At 37.5% G+C, this 12,727-nt stretch overlaps 1 protein-coding gene across 5 annotated transcripts in view; it reads right to left on the bottom strand.

Moving 5' to 3' along the window:
• Nucleotides 1–1,986: 1,986 nt before the first annotated feature.
• ERCC6L2 (ERCC excision repair 6 like 2) overlaps nt 1,987–12,727 on the bottom strand; it is a 131,763-nt gene continuing 121,022 nt past the window's right edge. For 4 of the 5 annotated variants that reach the window (XM_007089010.3, XM_042963682.1, XM_042963681.1 and 1 more), the window contains 2 exons: nt 9,637–9,818; nt 1,987–3,323 (listed from right to left, as the gene is read on the bottom strand). In XM_007089010.3, coding sequence (XP_007089072.3) covers nt 2,351–3,323; nt 9,637–9,818 — 1,155 coding nt within the window. In that variant the 3' untranslated portion in view covers nt 1,987–2,350. Of the gene's footprint in view, nt 3,324–5,046; nt 5,211–9,636; nt 9,819–12,727 lie in introns of those variants that run through there. The other variant, XM_042963685.1, reaches the window with a different exon arrangement.

Below are 12,727 nucleotides of genomic sequence, written 5' to 3'. Positions count from 1 at the left end.
CCAGTGCAGGGAAAGTCAACCCTTACAGTTTCTCTCCTGGAACTCCGACTGGCTCCTCTTCATACCAGACCCTGTACTCTGCTTGACACACTGTGCCTGCATGAAAATAATGACATATTTCACTGATAACTGCTGAAAACTAATTTTTAAACTCCAGGTCTGTATTTTTGCTTCCATTTTGACTTTTACTGATAAAAATATCTTTAATTGTATTTCATTATATTGTGTGAATATCATTTTATGACTTGAAAGTCATTATATTAAATTTTTTTTTTTTAAGTTTATTTTTGAGACAGAGACAGCGTGAACGGGGCAGGGGCAGAAAGAGAGAGAGAGAGAAAGTGAGAAAGAGAGAGGGATAGGGAGAGAGAGAGAGAATCTCAAGCAGGTTCTGCACCATCAGCACAGAGCCGATGCGGGGCTCGAACTCATGAAACCGTGAGATCATGCCCTGAGCCGAAACCAAGAGTTGGATGCTTAACCAACTGAGCCACCCAGGCACCCCTATATTAAAAAATGTAAAAGCATTTTATTTTATGAAAGATCCACTTTCATTAAAAGTGGTATAAAAACTGAGATGAAGGGGCATCTACTTGCTTATCCAACCTCCTCCCAACAGCTAGTCCCACAGCAGGCTGACAGCATTTCTATGTCAAGTCTACCACAGACTACACAACACATTCATTTTGTAGCAAGCACCTCAGTGGTGAAACTCAGCATCTGATAAATCTGAACACAACTCAGCTGCAAGTAGGATAAAAAAAAGATGAATCTAAAACAATGATTTGCAAGCTGTGATTTTCAATCATTAATGCGTTGTAAAATCAATTCAGTGGGTTATGAGAGCATTAAAAACCACACATACACAAGAGCCAAAAGAGCAAATTCCTACACATCTTTTCTAGATCAAAGTACAACTGCATGCCTTACAGGTAAATACTCTTTCATAAACATTTTATTTCATCACATATATGTACTAACACGTATGTACTAGGTCATGACATAAAATATACTTCACAGCCCTCAACCACATCACATTGAAAAACATATTTGGTTATTCAGTCTCTTAAAAGATTTGTTTCTTTGTTTTCGTTTTGTTTTGTTTTTCCATTTCTGAGCCATGGCTCCCCACTGCAATGGCTGGGTACTCTGAAGCTCTCCCCGCTCAACACAACAACAATTTACGGTGCTCTTAGTACCACCATTTCCTGGTTCACTGCTATTTTCTATTTTTCCTCCTCTATTTTTCCACAGCTCCAGGAGCTCAACTTAAGGGAATTGCCACTGGGCATCTGAATGTGGATCAGGTCCCTGCTGCCATGTGCCAGGCATGATGCCAGGGGCTATACACACATGACTCTTTACAGATATGGTTCCTTATCTTTCACCCGTAGCAGTATCTCACCTATCCCTCTCGAGGCACTGGCACAGGACACATAGGGACTGAGGGAATGTTTCCACGTAAATGAATTCAACAATAAGCGCATTCTGTTGATTGTAAACCACATAAATTCAATTCAGCAAAAGAGAATAGTTTCAAATAAAATGTTTCCTCATTTCTCCATACTTAATACAAAAGTACTATACAAAGCTTAATTTATATTGATTAAATCCTAATTGTTGTATAAAAAGTTGAGGCATTGGTGTTCTGTGGCTACTGGTAGTAGTTTTATTACTTCGGTGTCGTATCTCATATAGTATAGTTATACAACATTAACCCTTTGATTTTGAGCAGTTATAAACTTATTTTAACACAACATCATATATTCATTACTAGTTATTACTCTCACCTAAAATAATTTAGCAATAGTACATGATACTGAGGGAAAAGGAAAACAGTTAACTTAATACTTTTCTAAATGCTAGTAAGAAAGAAACACATCAACGCACACCTGATTTGGGGGATGACCATAACTCGGCCTGTGACTTCAAATGGAATCTGGGAAAGTAAACCAAAGGTGTTTTTAAGCTGAAAGGACACAAATGTTGAGTTCAAACCCTTCATCTTTCATATTAGGCAGTATCTACACACGAAGGTAAATGACTTATCTACAGGCACATAATTACACAGTAAGAGAGATGTCCAAGGTCTCCTGATAACAAATCTAGACTTTCTCTATTTCATAACAGAGGTTCATACATACTATAATACAATCATATTTTTAAAAGATCAAATCAGATATCAAGGAAAACAAATCCATCATAACCTTTTAGGCTAAAAAAACCCTACAGCAAGAGTTTAATAAAAATGCATGACAGCTGTGTTCAAGATAACATAGTGTGGAATACAGTGTTGTAAACATGGATGGCAGAAGTTCATGGTGACAGTAATTCACTGTGTGTTTATGCATTAGTTTTGTGCATTAGTTATGTTTTCATCTGTATCACTTAAGCTAAATTTTTTCCACAAAAATTTCTCATTTGATTTCCAAAGCGAAGTTTCCAGCTCCTCTTTCCTTTTGGAGGATGCGGCAAGGGGCACTTTTTCACATAGAGTCTCTATCACTGCCAAGTCAGTGAGTTTACTAAGGCTGTCGTCATTCTGTTCATTCAAGATGTCCCAGAAATCTTTTGGTCTCTGTTTTGCTTTTTCCATGGGCCCTGAAAGAACTTTCTTTGGCAGTTGTGTGGGACTGTTCCCATAACTATTAAAGAGGTCATCAAGAATAGATGTGTCGCCAAGTAAGCCTACCACAGAAGTGTTTCCTAACACTGGATTTTCTACCTTCTTGTTTTCCACTTTGAAAAGGGGTCCGTTTCTTGAAATGCCTGTTCTTGTTGGGTTTTGTTGCTCTTTCATAGTATATTCTAATTTTTCTAATTCATATGCTTCAGACTTACTGTTCAGGGAACAGGATACTACAGTATCTTTGGATGCTTGGCTGTTTTTTCCATTGTCAGTCTCTTGGGTAGAGCTCATACGTGATTTGGTAGTCTCTCCGTCATTAGAAAGTACCTGTTCCCTATGGGAACCGTGAGTTTGAAACTCAATGGATTTTTCTTTATATATTTTTGGGCTGCAAATTTGAGAAACTCTTTTGGGAGAATCTTTAAGTGCCAAAGTTGCAGAATCTGACAGGCCTTCTTTTATAAGAGATTCTGTTTTTTCAGATTTATTCCTGACTCTCTCTCTTTTCTGACAGGAAGTTTTAATGCATTCTGAAGCAAAATCCACAAAAAATTCTTTTACCTCCGGATACTGAGAAGCATAAAAGTCTTTTAGCATTTTCTGTCGTTCTTCTGATGTAGCATTAGTTATATTTTTAGCAAATTCCTTTACAGAAGGCAAGTTAAAATAAGAAGCCATTTCTTCAAATTGTTTTCTGAAGATTTAATGAACAAAAGCAGTAGTTATTTTTATTATTTTATTTTTAAAGAACTCACCATCAGTGATATTAAAAAAAGACACAAAGCAATGTTCAGTTGATCCCTGAACAACACAGGTGTTAGGTTTCCCTGTGTAGTCAAAAATCTGAATATAACTTTTGACTTTCCCCCAAATTAGCCTACTGTTGACCAGAAGCCTTATTGATAATGTAGAGAGTCAACTAATACATATTTTGTATGTTACATATATTATATATACTGTATCCTTACAATAAAGTAAGCTAGAGAAAAGAAAATGTTGTTGAGAAAATCACAAGGAAGAAAAAATATATTTGCAGTACTGTATTTACTGGAAGAAAATCTGCCAGTAAGTGGACCCACATAGTTCAAACCTGTGTTGTCCAAGGGTCAACTGTAATCTTATTCATTTAGTATATATTAACTTAATTCCATAATGAAAATGCATTTTACACTAGCAGAATGTGACCTCTTTCCTTATGCTAGTGAAAAAAAATTCTAGTTCATGAAATCACCAGCTTTTGAAGTTATTTTGATTTATACTATTAGGCATTTCCTGGGAATGATGGGATCCCAGCATGCTGCTCCTCCAGTCCAGCCAACTTACGGCTGACATGAGAATCATAATTTATATAATCTGTCTGAAAATCTATATTGCATTCAAGTCCTATGAAATAAAATTGTCAAAAAAAGGTCTTAATGAAAAGAGAAAATTCTGAAAAATAAAGGGATTTTTTCTTCTCTCCTTTTTTCCCTTCTTCCACAAATACAACAAAGAAATTTCATACAACTTTTTGATGATCCTAAAGGAAAATTCTAAACTGATAAACCTAGATTCTTTCTTCCCCCAACTGGCCTGCCTTGAGTATAGACAGCTAAACTAAGAAATGAGATGTCATTTAAAGGAGTGAGTTTTACTCTTAGTATAAGATACTAACAAAAGCTGTTGTATTCATGTGTGAGAAAATGGACCTTCCAGAACCCTGGCAAGACAGAGGCAGAAAGATTGTTTCACAACCCTGGACACCAGACTGTGCTCCTTTCCCCAGGTGAGGGTGCTATGGACTGAACTGCAACACCCTCAAATTCATTATGTTGAAGCCCTAAACCGCAGTCTGACTATATGGAGATAGGGCCTTTAGAAGGTAATTAAGGTTAAATGAGGTCATAAGAAGCCATCAGAAATATCTTTCTTGGCCAAGAGAGGACACGGTGAGGTCACCATCTGCAAGTCAGGAGAGCCCTCACCAGGAGCCAAATCAGCTGGTACCCTGATCTTCAACTTCCCAGGCTCTAGAACTGTGAGAAGTAACTTTCTATTGTTTAAGCCCCAGTCTATAGTATTTTGCTATGGCAGATGGAGCAAAGACAGAGGGTATTGCTTTGCTGATGCTGAGTTGGGCCACGAATCAGGAGAGCTCAGTGTTTGTAAACATTCTTTTAAAAAAAGCCAGATGGTGTTGTAACACATGATTAAAAGTACCAAAGTTTTAGAATTATGTTTATATTTGATATAGTTCCTTAAAACATTCATTTATACATTCAGCAAACATTTATAGATCCTCTATGTGCTAAGCACCATAGAGTTATACAGCAGTGAACAGCCGACCACCATATTCTTCAAGGAGTTTATAGTCAAGCTGGAGGAGACAGACACATGAAAACCAAACCAGAAGAGAGTGATAAATCCCACTACAGATGAAATACAGGGCCCTGTGGGTTCCCACAGAAGGGGTACCTGAGCCAGTGATGGATCATGGGTAAGGTAGCAGGGAAGGCTTCTCTGGTGTCACCAGTCAGGCAAGGGTAAGTGAGGAAACTGTCCAGGGAACGGGGAACATGCACAGGCCCACTTCAGAGAGAACCTGGTACACAGAGGGGCAGGAGAAATTGCCAAGGAAGAGGCTGACTATCATGAAGGGTCTGTATGTCAATTTCAAAAGTTTGAATTTTATCCTGCACACACAACAGAGAATCCTGAGGGTAAAATAATGATTTATTTGTAATGTATGTAATTTGGAGCTTTAAAGCCACTATTATTTTGCTGCTCAGGCCAGGTTATGTCAAGTTTGTGTTTCCTGTGATTTTAGTGGCATCCATCGTGCATGCTCATGACTTTTGTGGCTTCAGATGAGCACCCTGCCTTCTAGTCCTCTTCACTGCACTGGTCCTCTTCACTGTTCCAAGTCCAGATATTATCTATGCCTGAGCAACAGCCACTCTTACTGCCAAGAGAATATTTAATAACACAAATACAAGCTTCCAAATTTCTGTCCTGGAAATTGCCAATGTTCTTGTTGGAAAGCAACAAGCACGTTCTTAAAAGGTTCCAGTTTTTACTTCATATGAAGTAATGAGGTATTATTTTGTTTATTAATCATCTCCAAATCCATTTTCATGGCCTTTCTAATAAATATTTGTGCTGTGAAGATTAAGTTATTGGCAAAGTTACAGGCTGATGTCTTATTTATCCAAGAATTGGTGGTGTCTCAGCAGCTGCCAGAATACTTCACCTTTGCTGTGCTGACCTCACTCAGAATCTTACAATTCTGTCCCTTTTGGGAGGAGAGCTTCTGACCCCATGTTATACCAGTAGTATGCAAGTAAATTAGGCTGGGAGGTTGTCCTTTACAGGATGAATATGACTGATTATAATTCATTTTATTTTTGCTTTCTAACTTGCTTTCATAATTCTTGGTCTTTAAAAGAATTTTCTCTAAGTATTTAAGGAAGGTACACTCAGGAGGTATAAACTAGCCACTTTGTAAGGAAAATTTAATAAACTAAAGTAGACACTCATAAGTCACTAGAAGAAAGAAAAAAAACGGAAATCAAAGACAGGTATATTTTAGCAAATATATCCAGAGTAGTTGTGTGTCATGTATATAATTCAAGTTCTCTTCCCTTTTCATGAGAACTGAGGGAAAATGGTGGGACACAGCTAGGTTATCTTCTTTTTGCCTGAGCTTTCTTAAGTGAAGGGAAGACTGAAACTTCATTCCGATGACCTGACGGCCACAGCGGGTACGGATTCGTGATTCTCGTAAAGGAGGATGATTAGTGGGAAAGATGTGTCAGCAGTTCTGACATCGATCCCTAGGTCAGAGGTTGGCATTCTAACATTAGTCTTTCACTTAGCCTAAGGCATTTATTCCCTGGGATGGGCAGAGAAGAAAGTGAGAGAAAAAAAATCTAATCATTTGTTAATAGTTTTATTTTTATATACAGTGCTAACGGAGATAAAGACACTTGTGCTCCTTAAAAACTGGTAAAATCCATTATGGTCTGCCTCTGAACAAAATAATTGCCCAAAGCAAATTACCCCAAATTTGCCCAGAATCATCATTGTAAGTCTATTTATGAGGAGAGATGCTACTGTAGCATGTAGGGTGTTTGCCTTTCTGGGCAATGGTGGGTAGCTGAGAGCCACACTCTAGCCTACCACACCAGCACCCAAGGGCTGAGGAGCTACCAAACCCGTGAGGAAAGAATTTGGAACAGGGAGAACCATCACCATTTGCCCATTGTCTGCAGAGGCCTTCAGGGTCAATTCAACCATGCCTTTCATCCCTGCTTAGCTCAGTCACTACTCCTCTGTCACCTGTAACAGGTGTACCAGGCCTTTTCCTGGTCCTAGTCTCTTCCTCCCCAATCTAATCGAATCCCTCACCCTTCCAGACCATTCCTCAGCCCCTGGAATGAGGCTATGCTCTACCAACTCCCCTGTTCTTCTCCCCAGATGGTCCCTCTATCCCCTCATGATGCCACCTCCTCCCATATGGCCCTCACAAGATAAGGCTCTTATACCTCACATCTTAAACCTCAGGGTTCATGCTTCACATGCTGCTTCCAGACCATTTTTTTTTTCTTAAAGATTCCTTTCCCTTTTGCAGGTTTCTGCTATCCTGCTAATCCATTCTTTCCCTCAATTTGTCAACTGACCTCTTAGTCGCTTCCTCCTAGTGACTGAACTCATGATCAATCCTGTTTCCTTTCCCATCTCCTGCCATCACTCTTGATAACACCAACATCCATGTGGATGGCCCATGTAACTCCAACTCCTAGCCCACCAATTTCTTTACCACCATCCCCCACTCCCCAAGACTCAACAGAATGTCAGGTCCCTATTCCTAAGGACATATACTGCCATTGTCATTACCATTAATTGCACAACCTGCAAATCCCTGAATTTAGTCACCTCATAATCCAGCTCAACTGTTTAATTCCCCCATGACAACAATGCTGGAAGATACTTCTGACCTCATCAAGCCTCCCCTTGTTTAGCTTAGGTTCGACTTTATAATTACTCCTTTGCAAACATCTTTCAGCTTCTTTGCTTCTCTCTCCCTCCATTCTAACCCCTGATAAAACCCAGCCATCTCCCTATTCTGTGTCTGTAACTGAGCAATTGAAGCCTGGCTGAACAAAGTCTGCACAACTGCATGGATGCTTTTACTGGAATTACTCTCCAACAGGGACTTAACATGACCCATGAATTCCAGTCTCACCAAGCTTGCTGTTCTAATTGATAAATGATTTATTTCATGACTTTTCTCTCCTGAAATTTCTCTCCCTCTGATTTGATACTTTAATTCTCAGTTAATTGAGAAAATATCGCATCTATGCCCATCTTCCATCCCTCCTCTTCTGATGCCTCTCAAAGGCTAGACCTTCTTCAGTAGTCTGGATCCCACCCTCTCCTGCTCTGCAGGACTTCTGTTACCACTTCTCCAGCATGATCTCTTTTTTTCCATATTGGTTTTTTCCCTCAACACACAAATAGGTTCTACTGTCTTCCCAACTTAAAAAAATTTACCTTTGACTGCACAATGCCCTCCAACTACCGCAACTTTTCACACTCACAGAGAAGTCTCAAGATCTGCCCATCCCCTGCTTCCCACCTCACCCCGAGTCTGCCTAGGGATTTGTAGACTGCTCACATCAAGGCAGCCAGTGAGTTCTCCTGCCAGTTCTGGAAGGCACTTTTCCACTTCATCTGATTCTGGTTCTCAGCAGCATTTAATAAAATGAAGCACTTCCTCCATTTTGAAATTTTCACTCCTCTTGGACTTCAGGACCTTATAGTGTGCCTCCTACCCAGCAGGCCACTGTCCCCTTAAGGCTCAGTCCTAGCTTCTCTTCTGTCTGTGCTGGGTTCCTAGGCTGTTCACATAACCTGTGGCTCTAAAACCATTTAAAATCTCAATGCTGATGACTTCCACATTTAGATCTCTAGTCCCCAAATCCTATTTTCATAGAACCTCAAATTTAATACAAGCAAAAGAGAACTCTTGATTTTTTTTCAGTCCAAACTCCTAGTTTTCCCCATTTTAGTAAATCCAATCTGTTGCTCCATGGAAAAGTTAAGAGTAGTCTTGTTTTCTCTCTTTCCCAACAACCAGTCCATACCAAACTGAATTCATCCACCAAACTCTATCTCCATGGGAACCACTCTACCGTAAACCACCATTGGCTAGTTCCTTATGGTCTTCCCTAGTCTGCTCTCTTCCACAAAGAAACTAGAACAATCTTTGAGAAACATACATCAGATCATGTTCATGCCTCAATAGCTTTGACACACCTGGGACAAAATCCAAACTCTTATCCACAACCTACAGGGCTTTGCATGCTCCAGCCCCATCTATGTCTTGGCCTTCAGCTCATGTCTTTCTGCTTGGTTTATTATGCACTAAGTACACTAGTCTTCTCTCAGTTCCTTGAGCACATCAAACCTCTTTGCTCCCTAGGGATGTCCTTAATCTAGTTCTTTGCCTGGTTATCCCTCAGGTCTCAGATGCCAACTCTGTTGTGAGGTCTTACTCTCTACCCAATAGAAAGCCATTGGCCCCCCTCCAGATCACCTTATTCTCTACCAACCAGGCCTGTCCACTTCTTTCCTGTAATACACCATTTTATAATTATTTATATATATATTTTTTTTACTTTTGAAAGTTTTATGGTTTAACTCTCACTGCACTGTAAACTCTGTCCTTTTTTATCCTGTCTGTGTAAAACCTAGCACAATGCCTGAGTGCATATTAGGTGCTCAATATTCAAAGAGTAAATAAAATGCAATTAAGTGTTTCATTTATCCATACAAAATGATTTCATTTTTTTATCAATTGAGGGATTAGCTTTCTAAAAACATCTAAAACATTTTGAATTTATTTTTTGAAGTATACAAATTCAGCTGCCAGGTATGGTTAAGATTCAAATTATTTGTGTATTTTATTAAGTAGCTATATTTCTTTTGAGAATAATTTTTAAAGTCCAGTGTTGCTATACACATACCTGCGGATCCCTTTTGGCGTTTCTCCAATTATAAAGGTGGTCTGGTCTGTGTGGTAGACTTTTTTCTTCTTTTGGCTTACAGGGTGTGAAATGTAAAGGGGAAATGAAATGTTTCCTTCACTTAGTTGTTGGTCTTTCTTTGAAAGTGTCAATATATCTGTCTTCATTTTTTCTTTATGTGTCTGGAAAGAGAAGGAATGCAAAACCTAAGTCTGAAAAATAGTCGTTTTTGGTCAAATGAGGAGATGGCCTTATTTTTTCCAAAACCTCTTTATAATCAAGTATATCATATTCTCTAGTTGATAACAATATGAGAGATGTTAGTTAACTTAGATTTTTAAAAAGAAGATATAGGAATAAGTTACTTTTATATATTACTTTTATATATTTCATAAATATATATTTATATTTTATATATTTTATATAAATATAAACATTTATATTTATAAAATAAATATTTCATATAAATATATATTTTATATATTTATATTTTATATATTTCATAAATATATATTTATATAAATATATATTTTATAAATATATATATATTTTATAAATATATATATTTATATTTTATATATTTATGAAATATATAAAAGTAATGCCAATACTATGATGTTTCCATGGTGTCCATCGTTTAAAATATATGTTAAAGAATATATCTTTCTTAAAGATATAATAAAAGTAATAGCAATAATATGATGCCTTCATTGTCAAGTTTGTTGGGATATTATATACATGCTGATATCCACAATCCTAAATGAGGATAAAAATTAATGATTATAAAAATAATGGCATAAAAACGAGATATTTAAAATTCTTAAATCAGTAATTTCCCTCAATATTATTAATCAGATTTTTGTTATTTAATTTTACATAAGTAGCCAAACTTTAAAATAACAACAATCTTTATGTGATAGTTAAATAAGAAACCATTTTCATAAATCCTACCTTTTAATCTCTACTAGATTGCCAGAATATTTAGTGATTTTAAGATGCTAACTACAGTTGGTTGACACTATATATAGAATTATATTTATTTTACAGACTATACTTGTTGCTTGTCTAACATAAATTGTTAAAAACACTGAGTCAAGAAAAAAATAATTTTAATTATTGGTTCCAATTTCCCTGAGAAGATGGTACAGTGAATACATGGAAAGCCCCACCCCACTCCAAAATGAGAAGACTAGATACAATTTGGTAACAACAACAAAATTACATTTGAGCTCAGAAGTGAGAAAGGTAAATCTCTAGGTGCCAAAAACAAAGAAGTGGTGAATAGGAGCTGATGCTCAGCAGCCCAGAGTTAGGGCCTTAAGTTATAGTTTACAGGACCCCATGTATAGAGGGGAGATGGAAATGACTGAACTCCCTGCATTAAAAGACAAAGAAACCAAAAACACAGTAGGAATTAAGAGGCTATCCAGTTTGCAAATTAAAGCTAGGAAAGTCCAAACTGGGAACACAGAAGAGAAGCAGGCTACCTTCCTATTCTAGATAGGAAGAATCACTGGAATGCCCAGCCTGTGCCATTTGTGGAATCTGATTTTGTAGCACCTGGGTGGAATGGAAAATCTAAGCTAAAAACCAACATAAAAAACTGGTCCAGAATCAGTGAAAACCATAGATCTCAATGAAGAGTGAATATAAAAACATACCATGGGAAGATTTCTATAATCCAGAGAATGCTTTTGATTCTGATGGGTGGTGGTGGTGGGGGGGGGGGGGTGGGTGGGGGTTGGGGGGTGGGGTGGGTTTGGGCAAAAATTATGAAGAATATATAAAACCCACCACCATGAAAATGGGCAGAAGCAACAAGTGTGAGAATATGTATCTGAGGAATTATAGATAACAAAGCAATCTGCAAGAGACTTTAAATCATTAGCAAGTCCAGAAAGATAAAGGAAAGAATAGAATATACTAGGGCTGGTATTATATAGACAGATCTGAAAGAGCCAAACACAAACTCTAAAAAGGAAATGTGGTTTTGAAATAAAAAATAGAGATAGGAGCAAAGTCAAAACATGGGTTAAGCAGCAGACTAAACAGCCTTACAATGATAGTTGATAAAGTGGTAGAGAAAGAAGACATGGCAGAAGACATACCAAAGTTTGTAAAATATTAGAAGGTAAGAACAGAGAAAACAGAAGAGATAATATAAAGACATAATGGCAGGTAACTGAAGAAGGCATGAATCCTCAAACTAAAAAGGGAAAGCAAATCTCTCGTGGGAAAAATAAAAATAAATCTGTACTTTGTTATATCACAGAGAATATCTTTAAAAACTGCCAGAAAGAAAAAACAAGATATCCCACAAAGAAATGACAATCAACCTGAAGACAGACTTCTCATGAATACCACCACCACCAGAAGACAATACCTTCTACATGCAGACAGGAAAAAAAAAATATAAACTTAGAATTTATACCCAGTTAAACTATCTTTAAAGAATTCTCTTTTTTTTTCAGGGGCGCCTGGGTGGCGCAGTCGGTTAAGCGTCCGACTTCAGCCAGGTCACGATCTCGCGGTCTGTGAGTTCGAGCCCCGCGTCAGGCTCTGGGCTGATGGCTCGGAGCCTGGAGCCTGTTTCCGATTCTGTGTCTCCCTCTCTCTCTGCCCCTCCCCCGTTCATGCTCTGTCTCTCTCTGTCCCAAAAATAAATAAAAAAAAAAAAAAAAAAAAAAAACGTTGAAAAAGAATTCTTTTTTTTCAGACATACATACAGGAGTTTGCTAGACACAGATTCTTGCTGATGACATAATTATTTTTCTTTTACAGGAGTTCAGTGGGATTGAAATGGCACATATAAATGAATGTGTGTAGGGAAGAGTGTTTCATTCCACAAATATTTACTGAGCACTTGTTATCTTCCTGTCACCATGCTATGCAGTTGAGAACAAAAATATTTACATATACAAAGAGGCCTTTCCCTTAAGGGACTTAAAAATGACAAGCCAATTTTTAAATTTTAAGATGGAACATTTAGTTTTTTTTTAAATAAATCACTTATCTCTTCAACTTATTATATTTAAATTCATTTTATTGAAATAAACTGAACATTGGATAACATGTAAGATATAACTGTATG

Source organism: Panthera tigris, chromosome D4, assembly GCF_018350195.1.
Source record: "Panthera tigris isolate Pti1 chromosome D4, P.tigris_Pti1_mat1.1, whole genome shotgun sequence".
NCBI classification, from domain to species: domain Eukaryota; kingdom Metazoa; phylum Chordata; class Mammalia; order Carnivora; family Felidae; genus Panthera; species Panthera tigris.
The sequence above is the reverse complement of the archived record's forward strand: the minus strand, read 5'-3'. Positions and strand labels throughout refer to the sequence as shown.